Source organism: Anser anser (genome assembly GCF_964211835.1).
Source record: "Anser anser genome assembly, chromosome: 12".
Taxonomy (NCBI): Eukaryota; Metazoa; Chordata; class Aves; order Anseriformes; family Anatidae; genus Anser; species Anser anser.
Genome location: NC_139733.1, coordinates 22,253,598 through 22,273,731, shown reverse-complemented (window position 1 = coordinate 22,273,731; position 20,134 = coordinate 22,253,598). Strand labels below are relative to the sequence as shown.

The following is a 20,134-nucleotide window of genomic DNA, read 5'->3' as shown; positions in this document are numbered from 1 at the left end:
GGATGGGAAATATTAAATAGACAGCTTCTAAAGCATAAAGCTTTAGTAATTGAAGCCTGACTAAGCAAAGGAAATAAGCAGTAATCTTCATCTGTTTAATCAAGAGTTATCAGCAAACGTGGCATCGAGATTCTTCTCTTAGCGCTGACCAGCAGCTGACTCAATAGTCCACAGGTAAATGGGACTTCGCTCCTGGCCAAACACCAGCACAGCAACAGAGTTGAAAACTCATTTCAAATATTAGCTGGTACCTAATTTACCGAAGAAACCAGCTGCACATTTGTTATTTTGAATATAGGTAGTAGTTAGTGGTAAATACTATGGCTGCTATGGATTGGCCAAAATTCAGGCGGGGTTTTTAGCCCTGTAATTGCAAGGTGATCTCCCACTACAGATAGGTCAGCTATTCCAGCACACACGAACTCTGTTCTTTTGTCTTTGCACCATTCCAACTACATTGACCAGAACTCCCTGTTTGCTTTTGTACAGCAATTAGTAGAATAATTCATTTATTTTACCTGTATTTTAAAATATTTCAAATGAACCTAGATTGGGAAGGAATACCTGTGTCCCTGTGCCTATTAGCTATTTCACGTTTCTATCAGCTAAGTGAACTACACCACAGTGCAAAGCCCACAAGACTGAGGAACACCAGTGAAAAAATACCTCCTTTATTCTGGTCAAGACTGATGTCTGTTTGTAAGAAAAAAGTGGAGTTAGAGGAAAAAGCCAAATCTATTAGATAATTAAACCCATTAAATTAATTCATTTAATAACACCATTATGAAATGTACAAAAGGAGAATCAAAATTCAAGAACCAAAAATTACTAAGAGGCAAACACCCATTATCCTTTCTAGAAATAAGCCAAACATCAAAAACATGGCAGACAGCAGTATTCTCCAAGGCACTGAACATACCTGCACTTTTGGACTTCAGCCACTGACATAGTCCTTCCAGTTCATTTTTAAAGACATGTCAGTCTAAAAAGCTTCAAAGATGTTTCATTTGCTTAAACTAGGTCCATAAATCTAATAAGAAATGTATTCCATGTCCCACATCTCTCTGACTACATTTGTGAAGGAAAGCCTCAGGCAGGAGCACCCTTAGGAGGCAAACAAGCTGAACCGTACTTCTTAAAGAGGAAAATTTTGGGGCAGCTGTTCTTTGAAAAGACATATTTATGTTCTCCTAATTTTATATTATTTGAACTTTATGATAGATGTACAAGGTGTTCCCTGAACAAGCAAGGCTGGTCCTGACTCAGGGGAGGTACAATGTAAGTCCAACGAGCCATAACATGAAAGAGCATGAGACAAGAAGAGGCTCGCATGAGAAGAAACAAGATGACAAGGTGTAGCAGAAAGAATGGGGAGCGATTGAATCCAAAGGCAAAACACAGTTGAATGGCAAAGGTCACTCACTTCTGGAGACAGTGGCACATGATCAGGTAAAAGCAGCTGCAGGCAGTCCTGCAGAATCTCAGATGTGAGTGCAAAATCCCACCTGGAGGAGTTACGGACACCCAGCAGGCAGTACAACAGGATGTACTCCTCAGGTGGGAGAGTTCTTGGTTATGTGCAAGAGTCTTGACAGGCAGAAAAAGGTAGAGAAACAGAGCTTTTAACTTAAAGATATAGAGGAAAAATGTAGGGTAAGACAAAGACAGAGCGATCAGCTGAGATGGTGAAGAAGAATTATTTCATCCTGCTAGACAGAAGGAGAGAATGAGAAACTAAAGAAAACCCATTGGCATATAAAGTTAAGGGCTAAAATATGATGGTAAGGAAGTGTATTCAAATGCTGTACACTCAAAGATGACAATTAAGAGTATGACAGCAAGGTACACAGTCCAGAGGGAAGAGCAGAAGGACAGAGCCCTGGGGGACACGGCTAACCACTCATCTCAATTTCCCATTTTCTTCTGATGAAATTGTGACAAGCTATCGTGGAAGCTGATACCACAGTAGTTGCTGACATTTTGAAAGTCACATGAAGAGCAAATCAACTGCTGGACTGCTCAGACTTGCAGAAGTGAAGACACAACCCTAATAAAGCTGCTCAGCCCAAACACAGCTGCTGCAGCCCTCTGTGCTCTCGCAGGCAAAGCACACAGTTTGGCAGTTTAAGAGTATTTGAGCCAATCTCAAATGCTGCTCTGTTGCTTTCGACGCAACCATCTTCTTGCCTGAATAAGGAGGGCTAGCTGCTAGGAGAAGCAGGCCTCTTGAATATAAAGCAGTTGGTTGGGTGAGGCTGGAAACTGGTCACCCAGACACAGGCTGAGTACTCATCCTGCCTCAAGGAGGGCAGTGTCAGCAAGAGAAAAGAACAAGCACACTGCTAATACTGATATGCTAATAATATCACCTGATACAGTCATGCAGCAGTTTTATGTGCATTTTCCTGGAGGACTGCAGTCACCCAGTCAGCACACCATGACCCAAAGGGTTAGCATAAGTTCCTTGATGAGGGACTGACACGGCAAACTGCCAGGTGCCCTTTATGGCTGCTTTTGGGAACCAGATGCTTCCTAACCTGCTGCCAGTTGCATTCAATTACAAACCTGGAGTCTGCACTTTGAACAACTGCCTTTGGCATGATGAAGCTGCATCAAGTTTCAGCAATTACCATATCCAAACCTGACAGAACAGCCAGGCACCTGACCACTCCACCCACACTCCTCCCAAGAAGTTATTTATGAATAAAAAAATGATGTTATCATTGTGCTGCAATACAAATATTATGGCAATGTCCTGACACTGCTGTTCTGCTGTGGAAATCTCTATCTTCTGTCACTTCACAAATGTTCCAAGCTCCTCCTCCACACTTCTCAATTTTTTGTACAAGATCAGAAGTTACTCAGCTTAATAGAACAAGAACCCTTGGATTTTGTTTATTTGTTGTTTTATTTTTTAAAGGAAATTTGAATCCTTTTATAAAAACATGCTGTCTTTGTACCCTCTGTAATGCAACGCTCTCTCCCTCTACCTGGAACGCTTGCCAGCAAAGTTGTTTTATTTTTATTTTCGTTCTTCAAGGTGCTCTGGAGAACTCCTTCCTGCCATGCAGCTGCTTTACCACTGCTAGAGAGCTGGCATGCCCAAAGCAAAATTGTTTGCCCTCCTACACCTGCCCACATCACCTTCAGCTGTACTCAGATAACTGTCAGCAAAGAGGGCCTGACCCCTCAGATATAACTGGAATACAAAACATGGTTAAAACCTTCATTGCCTTACTTGCACTGTGATTTTCTCACCCTGAACCTGGCAATGACATGTAGGCCTTTTGGAGGGAGTTTCTACGTGGTCTCAATGGCAGTACAGAACTGAATTTACTGATGAAGTTGTGACAGCTTCCATGGAAAATGTTTGTACTCTGATAATACAAATCTTTCAATTTCTACAGCAAAAACAAACATCTTGGTCACAAAGAATACATTTGACCCACCGTGTGCCTCTTTTTAACTGATAATAGAACCAAAGTGGAATTAGCATCACTGCATCGACAATACATCTTCACTCTTACGTCTCTACATTTTCCTACCTGCAGAGTAGTGCTCTGATCAGAGAATGGGGAACTGAAGAAAGTGGTGACTATACTCATCACTATTTCTGTAACGTACTTCTCCAATATGGAGTCAGCATGCTTTCTGTCGCTGGTGTTGTTACAAGCCTGCAAGGTAATTCATTATTGGATCAGAAACAGCTCAACCAAGGTAGTCTAATAAGTGCTACAGACTGGAGTATCAGCCTAGTCAGTGCAATTCCCTGTCACAACAATATTTATGAAACTGGTATCTTTGTATTTCTAGCACATGCATAGGCAGAAGCTCAACACTGTTATTGTTTTAACGTGTTCTAATGTGTTGGCATATAGCATGTTCAAGAGGGAGGGGAAGAAAGAGTACCTTAGAGGAAAGGAACTAGTAGGGTCGGGAGGACTGAGGTGTAACGCTTTCGTATGGGGAAATACTTGGAATCCCAGGCAAAAAGCCACATGGACAAACAAATGCCAAGCTTGGAAAAAATTTGTCCTGACCTGCCAAAAAAACATTGACTATTGCTTGGGAAGAAGTTAACTATCACAGCCAGAATAAGCAAGCCAGGTGGCAGAACAGAAAAAGGCATTAGACAAAGGAGTAGGGTGTGGGGCTTTTCTGATTTTTTTAAAAGGAAAATATTAATGCGTTCCATGGAATATGACTAATGAAATCCACAGGCACAAGGGAAAAGGCAAATACAAATATGAAGCAGCACAGCGTTTAGGGCGCTTACTGTCTCGATGCAGCACTGCTATGTCTTATTTTTACTGCTATACACCAGATAGGTTAATTTAAACTTTCTGAATTCAGTTCCCAGATACAGAAATCATTACCCGACAGATGTCAACCAGGAAGTTCTCAAATAGCTTCCACATATGATTACTGGTGTAAATCTCTTTCATTTCTACTTCTGTGTCCACATAGCAATGATTCAAGAAGTTGATGTATGCAATTTTAACCTAAAAGTGGAAGAAAAAAATTACCATTAAAAAAACTTGAATGGTATCACGAATGGATATAATGTCACATTAAAACTGCTATAAGTCATCTGCAGCTTCACTACTTCTTTTTATTTAAGCACTGGTGAAATTTAATGCCATGAATAGAAAGACACCATCCAATAAAAAAACACTGGGATTATCGCAGACAAAATGTCAGCATAATAATCGTTTCCAGTTCTGCAGAACCATCTGTTCAAGGTTAGCAGCATACTCCATAAACCTCTCTGCCTCTAGAACCCTATAAAAGAAGTACAGCATCACATCCCCATTTTAAGGGCAAGGAAACAAGTATGAAAGGATTTAGCTTAGCTATTTACTGGGGTTGTCTACGGCAAAACCAGGAAAGGAATGGTACCCAAGCACCCAGCTCACAAGTACTGCTCACCTGCCCCACCAGCTTTCCCAGGCAAGAGACTCAACATCAAATCTCTCTCACCCAAAGTCAGTACATTTCAAATACATACAAGGCCAGTGCCCCCAAACAGCCCTCACCTCAGGTATGCAATCCTCATGGGTTACTACCCTAACAATGTCATCCAGAGGAAGAAGGGAATTGCATTTTATTTCTGTGTAGACATTTTTGCCTTCTGTGCACACAGCGAGCAGTTCTACTAAGTGGATGTGGTACATCAGCGGGCTGTTTTCATCCATCCGATCTCTTTCTGATCTCATCATCTGCACCAAAGTCTGGAAGGAGGCCCTGTCATTGTAGAACACTAGGACGTCTTCTCCTGCATTCACCAGCTAACAAGAAAGAAAAACACTCCATTAACAGATCAAAGCCTGGGCATCTCCCCACAGCATCCTCCCCAGTCTGTGGGCTGACTGTCACAGTGAAAATCCCAATTCGCTATTCCTTAGAAACTTAAGAAGCGCAGCCACCAAGTCAGCTGGACATTCCGCTTGTGCTCTCCTTCATGGGGCAGATGGCTCAAGTATGACAATTTCTCTTAAAGAATTTACCACTTCTAAACTGCTGAAGAACTTCAAAGTCAGTCCAACTGACTGCCTAGACAGAAGTTTTGCCAAGAAGCTTGTGACTTTCCATTGTGCTTTTTTTTATTTCACGTACATTGCCTCAGCTGACTTTTTAATACAGAGAGCTGTAGCCGGACCATTTTGTTCAGAGAAACGCCTCAGGGGCATGCTGGATGGGAGGGCTGCAGGGCTCAGTAATTCCGCCCTTCTGAACAAACATCATCAATCTTCCAGCACTAGCAAGTGACATGTTAAGTCACACGCTGAAGATTTCTACCAACTTCACATTTTAGATCTGGATGGCCAGATTTCCAGAGTAGCTCAGACCTTCTGTAACTCCACGAAGGAAATGACAGCAAGCAGGTTGAGACCTACTCAGGGGCTGAGCACTTCTTAGCATGCAAATGTAGGGATCAGAGATACCCTTCCACGCAGAGCTTGTGGCAATCAGCTAGACAAAATGCAGAAGGCAACCCCTTCTTCCTCAGCAGCTTCTGATCCCTGTCAAAGCTAAGTGCTGAGCATCTTTACAAACATAACTCCTTGTTGGAAAGCTCACAAAACCACTTTAAACTGAACTACAAACTATGGAAGACCTCTGATTACTCTAGTAAACTGACATACACAGAAGCTGGAGCTTGAGAAATCTGATCCTTGGGCTCCCCCTGCCGAGGAGGCCAAAAAAAAATGCCAGACACACAAACAGAACGTCAAACTGATCACCTACAAATATCCCACTTAAAGGGACTTATTTACCCTTTTCTTACCTCTCCTATCCTGACAACCCGATTTCAGTTACCTACACGCCTAAATTGCTGAAGACCCTCAGTCTTTTCTTCCTTCAGCCCTTACCAAGGCTTACATGTTCAGCTGTTTAAGATACAAAGAAATTCTCATCAAATTATTCTATTATCATGGTAAAATTTTCCTTCTCCATTAGAACGCTGAAATTAAACTATTTCTCTTATTGCCAATTTTCCTGTGGAAAGGCAGCCTTCCTTCAAACCAAGCCTGCCTATATACTGCTTTGTAGAAGCCTGGAAAATAACTTGCAAATATCATTAGTAACTAACCACTCTCTATATCTATAGGTGAAGAGCTCAGAACGCTTTTGGTCACAAGAAGTCTATGCTTTCTGGTAGCTGTATGCTCTTTTTGCATTGTGAGAGCTAACTGTCAGCTTCTTGGCAGTCCCAGAAGCGAGAGGATCAATTTGTCATTTTCACCAAATGGTATGTGAAAACTTCTGTTCAGACCTCGCAAATCTCTGCAGCTCTCACCTCAGCCATTACCATATCTTGGCATTTCTTAATGAATTTTCCTTCCGCCTTGACAATTGTCTGCAGGAACTTTATGTACTGAACATTTCTGCCATGTGTTTCTATACAGTGGACGAAGTGCTGAACGACGCGTTCATTAATCTCACTGCAAAGCTGGAAATTGTTCATGAAAATGTGCTGCATTGTTACTGCTTCCAGAATCTAAGGAAGATGATAAAACAAAGAAAGAAATTAGAAAGTAAATAAACCACCAAATCCACAGAGAGGTCAGGATAAAGTCAACACTCCTGCAGGGTTCAGGACTGAACAGAACATTTCTGAGGACCTAATATTTCAACACACTGGCTTGTATCTACGCCTATTTTTTCAGTCCACTTCAGCCTCTTGAACTTTCTTCACTGAAATGGTCCTAAACAAAATTTCAAGGCTTTAGAAGGAAAACGAAATGTGACCCCTTCAACTGGTCTTGCAACAGAACAGGCCCAGAGGCAATCACCAAGGACAATCCATTCTTTTTTCTTGATGGAAAAAAAATTACGGCATGAGGTTGTTCTTACCCCTGGGTTAAGAAACAGGTTTATGTGCTTGTGCAGCAATGCCTGGTTCTGTTGGTTCCCAGCACAAAAGTTCTGCAAAAACTCGTGTGCAAGCTTCATTATCTCCTGCATCCTTGTGTCTTCAGCCTGTGATTGCATGACAAATAAGATGGGGTTAAAAAGAATCCGAAGGTTCACTTTCAGGTGAGCACTAACTAGATGAGTCTCAGCTCCAGCTCTGCAAGAGAACTGTCACGTCTCTCTCACACTCCAAAGAAAAACAAACCTCCACCCAGTTCACAGACATTAGGGATGAGTTTGGCCTGCTTCGCAGTTCTAAAGATCATCAAAAATAAAGACCATAATAGAAATTACAGTAGTTTATTCTCTAAAATTGCATACCCTATGACCAAGCCTGCCAGCAACGTGCTTTAGTCACTTTTACACTTCTGAACATACCAGTGCACTGGCCAAACCACACATCATCACCTTAGGGCTACGGAGGAAAATTGCCATGTTCTGTTGAAATGCATTTCAGCAGTGACAGAAAGGTAGTTCATGGCAAAGAAGAGATGGAAAGTTGTTATTGCAACAGTTAAGCCCAATTTATATTTACTGGAATCTGCACACTACTTGCATGCTTCCAAGCACAGTTCAGGAATCAGTGCCTCTCCTCTGACATCAGCGTAGATTACTGATGGTATAAAACGCAGTTTGGAAAAATTACTGTCTGCTTTTATTTTTAAGGAGTTTCATCTATTTCCAAAGGTGAAACACTTTCCATACTGCCTGTTCACTAGTGTGTTCGTAAGTATGGGACAGAATGGTGACAAGAGCTATCGAAGGGGCTACTTCTGCTGATTTTTTAGCAAAATATGAAGCAGGACAGCATGAGACTTAGTTTAACATTTCTCAAAGCTAGTGCCTGCAATGACTGGTTCTCAGAAACCTGTGGAGTTTGGAGCAGATGACAGGAGAGTAAGCTGGAAAAGCTCCCTCACCTGTGCGATGATAAGTACCTGTCACCAGTGACTAATGGGCAGCCAACGTGACGCACTCGGGGTGTGCTCCATCAGCACGATGCGGTGCTGTGCAAGCTCCAACTGCACAGCAGCACGGTCAGAGGGGGTTCCACACCATACCACTGACATTACATGGCACTCTGACAGGGTTAATTATGAACTGCAGACCTTGTCTCGAGCCAGTTGGTATTTATTTATTCCTAAGAGGGAGTTTGGGACTCTGTAACTGGGAGACAGGTGTGGTGGTGGGGCGTCTGTTTCATGTCTAACTACTGGACAGACCTGCTGATAAATCCCACAGGGGAGCAGGCTCCCGCATGTCCCTTAGTGCTCCCGGCATGGCTTCCATACAGCTACCGCGTAGCAATAGCGTCTTGCTTCCACTGACAGCTTAACTTGAAGGCAGCAAAACACACCTCCCATAGAAAGCTGAAAGTTCAGCCTTGGTCTTACTCCGAGCTACGATGGACAAACATTTCTTCAGAAATTAGTACAGAACACTACATTCAAAGACTTTAAGCAAACAAAACCTATATAGGTTTTCAATTAGTTTTGGTATTTCGATATTTAAAATAGCTTCTTTGAATCCAGTTAAAAAGGTAGAAGTTTCAGGAAGATTCAGATGAGGTGTTAAAAACCCATCAATGTAACACGAAGTAAGGCAATAGCTGTACAGAAACCCAACCTTTTCGTAAGGGATCTGCAGCAACTCAAGCACAACCGCGTGCGCTCCCATGTTCCTCAGAAGCCGCTGCTGCTGCTTCCGGCTCTTCCTGACAGTGGCACTCTCCTGCACACACAGCTTGCTAAGTCGAAGCAGGATCTGGAGAAGAGACTTGCTTTAGAACTGGGTTTTATTTCAGAACATGCCAGGTGGCTCTCGGAGAGAACTAGCGTCAGAACACACATCTGCATGAACCACAGCGACTCTAGGCAGCAAAATCAAGTTTTGTGGTCTCAAGATGAGGAGCAAAGACTGGGCTAAAGCCTGCCTGCTCCTGCAACAACAGCAGAGATGCGGAAGGACCAGGCTGGAGATGAGAGCCTTTGGGAAACGTCAGGGCAGGAGGCAGCTGCGGTGTCTGCCACCCCCTCGCCACCCTCCTGGAGACGCAGCAGCCAGGGCAGTCTTTCATCACCCTGGCACAGGCAAGGGAAGCAGTGAGGCAACAGCTCTATCATCACATCTGGTGGTTTACTGGCCTGGGCACTATCCATTTCAGCTCTAACTAGCACCGCTCCTGTGGAATTCAGCCGTGTAAAGTGAACCTAACGTCTGGCTCCGCAGCACAGTGCCGCAGAAAACCCATTACCTAAGAAGACAGGAGCGCCAATGCATGCTCTTTGTCTGGTATTTTTGAAATTAAATTTCAAGAGCACAGAGCTTTTTGCATGTAAACTACTCAGGACAGAGCAATTTAAATAGCTTCTTGACTTGCTTACTTGCTTTATAGCCTTTAATAAAAATATTGTGTTACCATTGAAACAGCAACAAAATGTCGCATTTCTCACTAATCCATTCTTTAGGAAAGAATACACATGTTGTGCTTATTATATTCCTGGCTTCTCATTCAAACTGGGATATGTTATTACTCAGCAAATAGTTTCCACAATGGAAGAGTGACTCAGACTTTCCTGGGTGTCTCCTTCTGACTGCAGCTCTCCAGGGCTGAGTTACTCATTTACACTTCCACTTAACTATCAAGAAACGGTTTTACCTCTTTTACTACTCGGTAGTTGTAGCTGCTAGTACTTTCAGGCTTCTGTGACTTGCTGTGACCTTCCTGTGGATAAAAATCATACAATTTATTAGCAGCTTATAGTACGCTCTTCATGAGGACTAAAATTACCGTTCTAGGCTAGTGACTGCTCTCTTCCTGGAAAGGAGCGTCATCCTTCAGTTTGCTGACAGTCTCAGAAAAACACACAGTTACCCTGTCATCCCACATTGACCTCTATAACATAAAATAACATGAGGGTGGGATAATTTTAGAGATAGTAACCTCCTGTCCTTTCCTTCACTTGGCACGTTCCATCTGTAATCCAGTCCCCACCGCATAAAACTTATTTTCTCTCCCCCTTTACTATTATTAAACTGTCATCCTACAGATAGCAGGAGATGCCTAACTACACACATGGAAAGTGACAAATAAATTACTTTTATTTACTTCCAATGATAAATATTCATATCCCAGGGATTATTTCTTGCATTCTCTCATCCAGTGTTTTCTGATTACAGTCACACTGAGATTGAAGCATTTAATTAGTTCTAGGCCAGATGTGCATGCCAGGGAAGTGCAGTACTATCAGGTGTGATAAAGCACCAGCATTTACCCGGTTCTTAAGCACTGTGCTCTTCTGCCATTTCATAGAAGTGAATACTCAAAACTGCAGAAACTAAGAAATATTCAGGGATTTTTCAAGTCTTTTCTCTAGAGTGTTGTATTTTGTTTTGATACAGTGCTTTTGCACATTGTGTTCACCTCAGCATTCATTAGCTTCACTTGTGGGCTTACTATATATAATAATATTATCATATTAATAGCTACAAGTTGTAAAAAAAAAAAAAAGCAACCCCACGTTACATATACAAATAATTTAGCCAAAGGATATGGAAAAAATCAAATGTGTTGGAAGGATGGTCCATATGACTTCCTTTGGGTGCAGGCACCTGGGTGTCCCCACTGTGCCTCCGCACAGCAGCTGGTGCTGCCAGTGCCCTCGCAGAGACCAGGCACAGCTGCCCGATGCACTGCTGCACAACGCACTGCTGCCCCCTCTCCCTGGGATCTGCACTGCAGCCCCTGCCTGCAGCCCCTGCCTGCACCTGCCCCAGAGCCCTCTTGCCACTTCTCTGCTGCCCTTCCCAGTTCTCAAACGCCGCACCAGCACACGTGCATTGTGAATCACAGCGTAGCATCACCCAAACCATTCGCAGCTGTCCTCTGCTGGCTGACCACCCAAAGAAGTCACGCAGTCTCCCAGTGCTGCAAGGACGACACAAGTGGCACAGCAAAACCCAAACCAACTGCTCTGTTAGGGCCTAAAGATGACACTACAGCAGCTGCTAATTCTGAGCAGTTTCTACCCAAGACTAACTGGCATCCGCTGGTCCAAGCTTTCCTCTTATTCTTGCCTTATTCTAACAGCAATGCAAACAGCCTCCCCAAGCTATGCAGCATGCAGAAGGGATACTTTTTGTACTCACAGTTCTGGGAGCAGTTACACTTTCAGAAAACATTAGCATATGAATTTTGGGAAGCACAACCTAATTACCTCTTTTTTCTTGTGTTCATTTTCTCCTTGCACTCCATCCATCACCTCATCGGGACCCTGGCCTTTGTATACCCAAAGCTCCGATTTTTCCACAATAGACCTCAGCTGGTCCAAATCTTGTTTTATCTGCTTGTAGTTGTCAACATCTTGGCTGGTAACAAGCAGTTGAACCTTATATGAATGCAATCCATTAGTTGCACAAAAGGATTTATTTTTAAACTGCAATATACACATTCAGATGAGGAATAACGTTCTTAATACACGCACATACCTGCTTAAAAGCTTGAAGGACTTCTTGTCTCTGACTGAAGTGCCGGAAGAGCAGCTGAAGTGCCCCAGACACCAGAGGAGGATAGTCGTGCATCGTTAAATGCAACAAAACTCTGAGAAATGTTCTGCCGCCATGATCATCCAAATCCAGCGGTGTATTCTCCTCACTGAAAACAAAGCATAGGAATTAACTGTCATATTGGGCCTAACACCCCAGCAGGTTCCTAAGTCCAGCCTCCCGTGGTGGAAAACTTTTTTCTTATTTTGAAATAAGTAAGGCATTTGTCAAATCAAACGTTACCTTAAAATATAAGAGGTTGGTGTTTGTTTTTTCTTTTTTTTTCTTTTTTTTTTTTCCATGTGCTGCTTAATCGTAAGACTTCCAGAAATTCATTACTCATGGTTCACTCAGCATACAGTTTCTAACTTTTTCATGGACAAATTATGACTAGTTATTCAGCCCTATGTCAGTCTTATGCTATTACTCAAATAGTTCTTGAGCATTCCTAATACTGCCTTTTCTACCCACAAAATACAACCCTTCCTCAATATCACCGTTGCAAAGCTAATTATGTCAAGCACTTACAACCCTCTTCTTTGCTCTTTCCTCTGCACTTCTTTTCAGAAGATGATAAACTACCTATTTTTTCTTTATCAGTTACTCTGAATCTTTCCCAAATTCTGCTTCCAACTGAGCCTGCACACTTGCACTACAAATTCTGGTTATTAATTCGGTAAACGAATCTCTCTCCCTCCCCATTTAAGAAAACAGTTATCTGAGGTTTATAGAAAAGAACTGCAGCTCTCCAAGCAGCTAAGGACTGTTAGAATAGACACCTTCACAGGGCTTCAACGCAGAGCGGGCAGAATATCAGGATAGCTCAAGTACTTGAAGCCTGTCACTGACTCATCATCCCGTGGTTAAAGGAAGGGCATAAGCAACTCCAGAAAGAAAACAGGTACTGAAGACACAGCTTGCTGTGTCTTGCACAGTCTAATGCTGCATTTAAAAAAAAAAAGGCATGGCTAAGTAGATACCTGTCTTAGAAGTTCCAATCCTTGCCCACACAAACTTTTCTCTAAGATTTTAAAGCAGCACTCGGCTGAGATGCACTAATCCTCCAACTTTGCTTTCATCCTTACAAGTGAAGCACTCCAATGAAGATCTTTTTTGACTGAAGGACCACCTGTGCCTTATCCATGGCTTTTAATTCAAATGGACATTACTTTAAGCTGTATCAAAGGCATTTCAGGAAAATGAAGCCTAAGTAATTGAGTGGGGCAGCTGTTTCCAATCTTTTCCCATTTACCACCTCAATTGCAACTGCAGTCCCCCCCCTTATGAGCACACTTGGGGCTGCAGCCTGGGCACCGCTGAGCTACACTTCAATTAGCACTACTGAAGTGATACTTTCCTTCCACCAAAGATCCCTTCAGCTTGTTCTTCAATATGCTCAAAGTCCAGGGCTCCTGAGAAAATAAGAACAGGCAAACGTTATGTCAGAGTTGCACCAGAGATGTTTTTGCAGCCTAAAAACATTTCGAACTGCAAGAAGTGATGTAGGTGTAAGCAAGAGGGTCATCACGAGCTGAAAGGAGCAGAAATTACTGAAGCAGTTTGCTAAGATAACAAGACAATAAATTAACCCGCCATCAGCTCACAAATTAAACTGCACAATCACTTCAGCAACATCCAGGGTTATTATTCTCGTCTATTTTTAGATTTTACCAGCATTGTTCCAGGACACTGATGGGAAACGTTGTCATTCAGAGGGGCCACTCACAAGACACACCAAGCTTCAGCTCTAAGTTCCAAAGCATTACATTCAGCAGTGACAACCATACCCCTGTGGCTTGGTCGATAAAAAGGGCTTTATATTTTCCAGTGTAAAGTAAATATTATCGCATTGGCAATGACTTATCTTCCAAAATACAAAAGAAAAAATAGTAAAATGTGTTTGGCTTTTTTTTCCCCTGGACATTTCTCAGCTACATGCTGCACAAACATGCAGTTCTTCCCTCTCTGCTGCCCCAACACTCCAACCAGCAGAAATGACAAAGGGCATCTTGGTCTGAATTCACTGGGCTTACTGATCTATGAAATAGTTAAAGGACAAGACCTGCCATTGGGCACAAGGGGCAATGAAATTAGAAGGAAATTTTGAATAAAAACCCACTGATGGCGAGTACAAAATAGACAGACTACTGATGTCTGACCCTGGTCTGAGCCCAGATGCTTTAGACTTGGAGATCTGAATCTTTCACAACCATTTCCAAATGGAATGGAAAGAGAGCATACGGATTTAACATCTTTGCCAAAAACATCTGCTCCCCCCTTTCCTCCAAAGTTTAGCTGACAGAAAGAGCTCTTGTGCTCCCCAACCAGCCCGTTTTGAAGGCCTTGGTACCCTGGGGGGCTGCTGGACACGCAGTCCAAGGAAAAAAAAAAAGTAAACACAGCCCCTTTGAAGTGAGATCAAAAGTAGTAGTCTTTCTTTTGAAGACTTGACGTCTAAAACACATTTTTCTTATCTTTCCCTGTTACATCTAGGGATACAGTCCCCAAATCAAGTGAGAAAAACTGTTTGCTGTCTAATAAGCTGCCCTTTTAAAATCCAGCGATTTTTCATGGTGCAGGTCTTAACTACAGAATGCTTTTTTCCATGGATAGTGGTACAGCAATTAACAGCACTACATCTACCCAATGCACCAACCATCCTGCTTTCAGTTAAGAACACTGGTCATCGACAAGCTTACTGACATACCCTTGTCTATCAGTACTGACACAGGGTAACCTCTGATACCTTTCCTTCCCACAGTACTTTTGGGGAATAAAAGTTTTGGTGCGTAGAGGAATCAGCACAGGGGAAATGGATATGGGAATCAGATTCACATGACAGTGGTGTTTGCTGCTGGCATTTTTGGGGGGACAGAGCACAGTACATGACAAGACATGACCACTGCTTCAGTGGGACCACTCGTCATATGCCAAAGCAAGAACCTGAATCAATTATTCAGTTGGCAACTCTAAGATTAAAGAGCCTTCCCTAACATACACGAACTCATTCTTTGCAAAGTGACTAACCTGGTACATTTGCTGGCATTTCTTGATTGCTGCTTCCAGTGGGCGATTCAGTCATCTGGGCATTGCTTTCATCGAATTCATGTTTAAATATACAAAGTAGGCAGGAGATTCTGTAGTCCAATCTCACATTCAAAATAAACTAGTGATATAAAGTAGTAGAAACGTTGCAATAACTTGCCTGCTTCCAGCACACATACACACAACTTATGCAAAATGCAGTGATACCAACACACAAGATCACCACAGTAAGAACGTGGATTTAACTTGGTACACAAAAGGGTTTTGTTTTGTTTTGTTTTAAAATCCCCAGAATACAGTTTTTTTTCAGCAACTTCAATGTGGATACTTACAGGTAAAAGACTTTGACAGAGTTTTGATCCCTTATTACTGTCCAATGCACGCACCCTCGCACTGCCTCCCTCGGCGACGAGGAAAGCGTTTCTCTCTCTGTTCTGAACACGAGCTCCAGAGCCAGGTCACTGCCCCAAGCAGAGCCCCACAGCCTGCTGCAGCCCAACAGGGGGCACTTCAGGTGTGCTGGGGGTGTCATCGGCACGAGCTAGTACAGCTCAGCCGTCTCCTTCTCAGTGATTTACAATTAAATCTTAACAATTTTCTTGAGGAACAAAGTACAATGCAGAGAGCACTTGCAGTTATCTGCAATTCAGGGGAAAATGCTTAACGCCAGTTTTAATAACCCATGGTAACAGGGGGAACACTGGCACATTAAAATACCCTGCTGCAACATGCCAGGCCATATGAGAGCAGTTCTGAGTTTAACTAAAATTAGAAATGGTGAAAGGAAGTGAATCAAGCCTCCCCTGCATGCTGCATCTGTTGCTGAGCGGAAGGGCACGACCCCAAATCCAGCTACGTGCAAAACCTCCCACAGAGGGCACAGGGAAGGAACACCACGGCGTTCCTGCTGCCTTGTGTACTTCGCCCACGCGCCTTTTGCAGCATTTTGGCCTACGTGAACTTGCCCATGAAGTTACTGAACAGAACAGGGACTTGTACAGTGAGGGAGGGAAGAGGGATTTCAGCATAGCAATTTTGTGTCACCAACACAAAAAGATCAAGACAGAGCTGTGGAAAAGGGGAAAAAAAACTTTTGTCTTTGTGTTCTGAAGCCTTAGGAGTGAACAAGTGGAAAAAGCCAGGCAAAGATGGAGGAGGCTGCAAGAGGCTGGTGCATGCGTAAAACACCGCTCAGGCCGACAGCTATACAGAGAGAAGTATCAAGTATAACTCCCTTCCTTGGGACACCTAACAAGTTGTTCCTGGGGATTTAGAGAAACTATAATGACAGCAGGGGGACTATGAGCTCTCCACTTCAGCAGATCAGATATTTACAAGTCACTGTTACACTTCTGTCATACGCAGAAGTCCACTGCTGACTCATTTCTATTGCAGGGTTTCAGTCGTGGCATAGTAGTATTGTCATACGTGAGATGAGTGCTGCATGCCTGGAAAAGTTGCCCTTGTAACACTGCACCCATTGAAGAGTGGGACATACAAGGCAGGAGTGAATTAAGTGGCAGCATGGCACTATACTAAGACTTAAATGCAGCACAAGATGCTACATTACTTTGCATTGCTAATACCTGAAGTATTTCTATGATCTTCAGCTTGGTGTCCATTACCAGGATGTCCTCCTTCTCTGGTTCGCTCTGCTTGACATTTCCCTCAGGAGCAGCAGCAAGCGGAGTCATGGGCAAGAACCCGCCACCTCTGAGCACCACCTGGGTCATCAGCTCACCGACTCCGTGGATTGATCTCATCACATTGCTCCCTTCAGAGAGGTAGGTAAACAGGTAAGGTTATGCTGGTGGAATGGGACCACATTAACAGAGCAAGGACCCTTCACGTCCTACAAAGAGAAATTGTCTCAACATGAAACAATGCCAGCTGGACACCTGAGTGCCTGGAGCAGAAGGAAGGCAAGAGGAGCACTGCGGTATTTGCAGGGGACACCTGCCCTCTCCCTCTTTCCTCAGACATCACCCTGCTTTACAGCAAAGCCACAGAGTAGGAGATGTTGAACCCAAACTGACATTTTTGTATGAACCAGAAACTGCTGATGAATCATCTCCTGTGCCGCTCGTTTTTCAGTCTTACCTTTACTTTCCTCGCCCTTTGCCATCTTGGTAATAGGGAAGATGGTAGTGATGTGCACGCAGTCTAATATAGCAAGGAGGATTTTGGTTAGTCTGAGGAGGTCACAGAAGTTGTAGAAACCAAAATATATCAGATTTCTGGCTAGGTTAACAACCTACCAAAACAACAATAGAAAGCCTGATTATTACTAAGCATTTTGCTACAAAAAACAAGTTTTCAACAGAATGAAAAGACCAATAATCTGGTTGCGAGTCATTCTGATTACAATACCTCATAATTCCATGTAAGACTGTATAGTTCTGCATGTTATCAGAAAGCTTTCTACTTGTCTACAAATACTGAAACACCTGCAGTAACAGTCTGTACCTACAATTCATATTCTATAGCTACAAAGTCATACTGTATTTGTCTCATTACAAAGTAAAATAGATCCAGACCAGAGAGAACGGTTTTCTTTGACAAGAAAACACGCTGTATCCAGAGATTACTGTTCCCAAGTTATCAAGCTTTCCCACACGTCCTCCACATGCACTGCTTCACAATCCACAAAAATAATTTCACATGTAGTGCAAATATTTAAGGCAGGCCCAACAGCTGCACATTCCTCAAATAATTTCAATTTTTTTAAATTAACTGTTCAAGAATACTACTGCATGCGTTTGCTACACTTTATTTGCACAGACAGAATATTTCAATTGGTCAGGAAGTCCCCAGGTACTGTATTGTTCTCTTCATGGATAATACTGTAAGCTCTACAGCATATCTGTGCATGCAAAGTGTTCAGTTTTACTGAGTATTTATGCCATTAAAGCTTGACTTTGTAATAACACAGAGCACAGAAAGTAAACAAGGCTGCTGCGAGCCCAAGACATAAGCTTATATTCATTAATTGTATGTCAAGAACTGTCATTGCAAACTATCACTAACTTCAGTGGGGTTGCCTGTGTGAGAAAGGAGCACACTTGACAGCACAAGCATGCTGTGGCTTAGTATTCACTAAGTACTTGCCCACCTATCTGGTGTTGAAAAAAGTAACACATGCCACTAAAAAAGGATAAAAATGAGAACTGGATAACTACCTCAAAAGTGAGCTTATTTTTCTCTTTATCAGAAAAAGGGAACCTCTGACACACCACATCTCTTAAATATTCCTCTACAAATTCCATTGTTTGTGCAAATCTCTCCTTAATTTCATCTTTGGAGGTTCCACTGCTATCATAGCTGAAGAGGGAAAAAACAAAACAAAAACAAAAACAAAACTTAGCATGCAAACACACAGGGCTTTCCCCTGATACAATATTTCAGTGATTTGCAAAAATCCAGGAGAAGTTAAAGGCTGTTAAATAACTTATCCAAATGAGGAAACCAAGAAGCTGACACCATAATTTCCTGGCTTTTACTGTTTTATCCCATATACTCATTTTGCACTATTTAAGAGTGTCTGATGAAAACAAAAGCAAATGAACAAGCAAAAACAAACAAAAAAGAGTCTTGTCCCAATAAAGAAGCCTTTTTTTTTTTCTTTCTTTTAAACCAGAACAGTGACAACCTATGTACAGCACTAAGGAGAACAGATGTGGCCAAGAGATGCTGACTGCAAATAAAAACAATATATATTCCAAGTAGACTTGAACTTAATAGAAATGTTACGTTGGTTTCTCAGCGTGTGTAGAGCATTGTAAAAGGAGAATCCCCATAACCTTCCACTAACTGCCTTTTTTTCCCCTCTTACTGTCTGGTCAAGGGTCACTCACCATTTAGCCTCTGCCAGAGCTTAAGCCATTTGTTTCTGTTTCGGCATTTAAAGCTGAATATGATCTATTGCATTTCGCTCAGAGAAGACGACTAGGCTCTTGAGGGAAGGGAGGGCAAAAACCCGTGAACACCAGTACTAACACTGAAAGACTCATTCTTAAAATTTAACACAGTTGTAAAATGTTCGTTTCCTCCGACTGAAGAAGTTGAGTCACCGAACTACTCTAAGTGTTAAGTTATCCCTACAATCGAGTTGATATGAGTCTACGGTCAAAAAAAATCAAGTCTCCAGTCTGGCTGTGGTTTTGTATAGGCCTTTTACCCCTGCATCAGAGTATTTTCCATTGGGGTTTAAGCAACAGGACTCTGTATCCAGGACATGACTTGTTTCAGCGTCTTCCCCCTTGTCTTCACTTCTGACTGTGCTAGCTTCTGTATGGACAATCTGCCTTGAAGAGTCAATACTCTAAGTGAATAAGGCATGAGGAAAATCAAAATAGTTCTCTGTTGCTTTCCCAGAGCTAGGTCACTCATCACATCACCCCAGTCAGAGGCAAACGTCACTGTGATCACTGGATGTTCTGGAGAAAAATCACATACACCTTCCTAGTTTACACCAGGCACGTACAAGAAGGTTATTCTATACTCAGAAGGTTCTCTCCAGAAAACATTACAGACAAATGAAGCTACATGGATTGAATAACAGAACTTGTAAGAATAAGACCTTTTTTCTCTCTCACCCCCTTTTTTTTTTAAAAAACCCAGAAACAGCATAAACGATGCATCAGTTTAGGATTGATCCGCTTTCATTTTTAAGACGATGGAATGATTCCAGCAAGCACTTACTCATCAATAGCAATTTCAGAAGGTATCTCAGACCACAGACGAGCGTACTTCACTGGCGTGACTTGTTCCTGGGGGTCACGATCAACATGCATATGAAGCATTAGCCGGCAGAAAGATGCTCTCAGATCATACGGCAAGTTTTCATCAGACATGCAACGGAGAATGAGGTCCACATCCAGCTGGCCAGATATTTCGTTTATGGCTAAGTACTGTCGATCAAGGCACATTCTAGCAAAGAGGTTTAGCTGGTATCTTTGGGGTGGGGGGGAAATACATAAACAAACAGCTTACACTTTAATTTCCGGAACCTTCCACTGGGTATAGAGCTGATAAACAATTACATAGTCATTATAGAAAAAAAGGTTATTTACCAATCACTAGTAATAGTGGAAACATAGTGGAAAATAGAATAAATGTGGTCATC

The 20,134-nt window shown here is 42.5% G+C and overlaps 1 protein-coding gene across 1 annotated transcript in view; it reads right to left on the bottom strand.

The window, feature by feature from the left end:
- Positions 1 to 20,134, bottom strand: part of ITPR1 (inositol 1,4,5-trisphosphate receptor type 1) — a 170,033-nt gene that overhangs the window by 84,613 nt on the left and 65,286 nt on the right. Inside the window, exons 20-34 of the mRNA XM_083796088.1 lie at positions 19,711 to 19,962; positions 18,189 to 18,330; positions 17,110 to 17,263; positions 16,596 to 16,783; positions 14,992 to 15,130; positions 13,318 to 13,376; positions 11,908 to 12,069; positions 11,637 to 11,807; positions 10,079 to 10,144; positions 9,046 to 9,183; positions 7,360 to 7,485; positions 6,803 to 7,003; positions 5,037 to 5,288; positions 4,377 to 4,502; positions 3,546 to 3,674 (exon numbers count right to left, since the gene is read on the bottom strand). Coding sequence (XP_083652214.1) covers positions 3,546 to 3,674; positions 4,377 to 4,502; positions 5,037 to 5,288; positions 6,803 to 7,003; positions 7,360 to 7,485; positions 9,046 to 9,183; positions 10,079 to 10,144; positions 11,637 to 11,807; positions 11,908 to 12,069; positions 13,318 to 13,376; positions 14,992 to 15,130; positions 16,596 to 16,783; positions 17,110 to 17,263; positions 18,189 to 18,330; positions 19,711 to 19,962 — 2,305 coding nt within the window. The remainder of the gene's footprint in view (positions 1 to 3,545; positions 3,675 to 4,376; positions 4,503 to 5,036; positions 5,289 to 6,802; positions 7,004 to 7,359; positions 7,486 to 9,045; positions 9,184 to 10,078; positions 10,145 to 11,636; positions 11,808 to 11,907; positions 12,070 to 13,317; positions 13,377 to 14,991; positions 15,131 to 16,595; positions 16,784 to 17,109; positions 17,264 to 18,188; positions 18,331 to 19,710; positions 19,963 to 20,134) is intronic.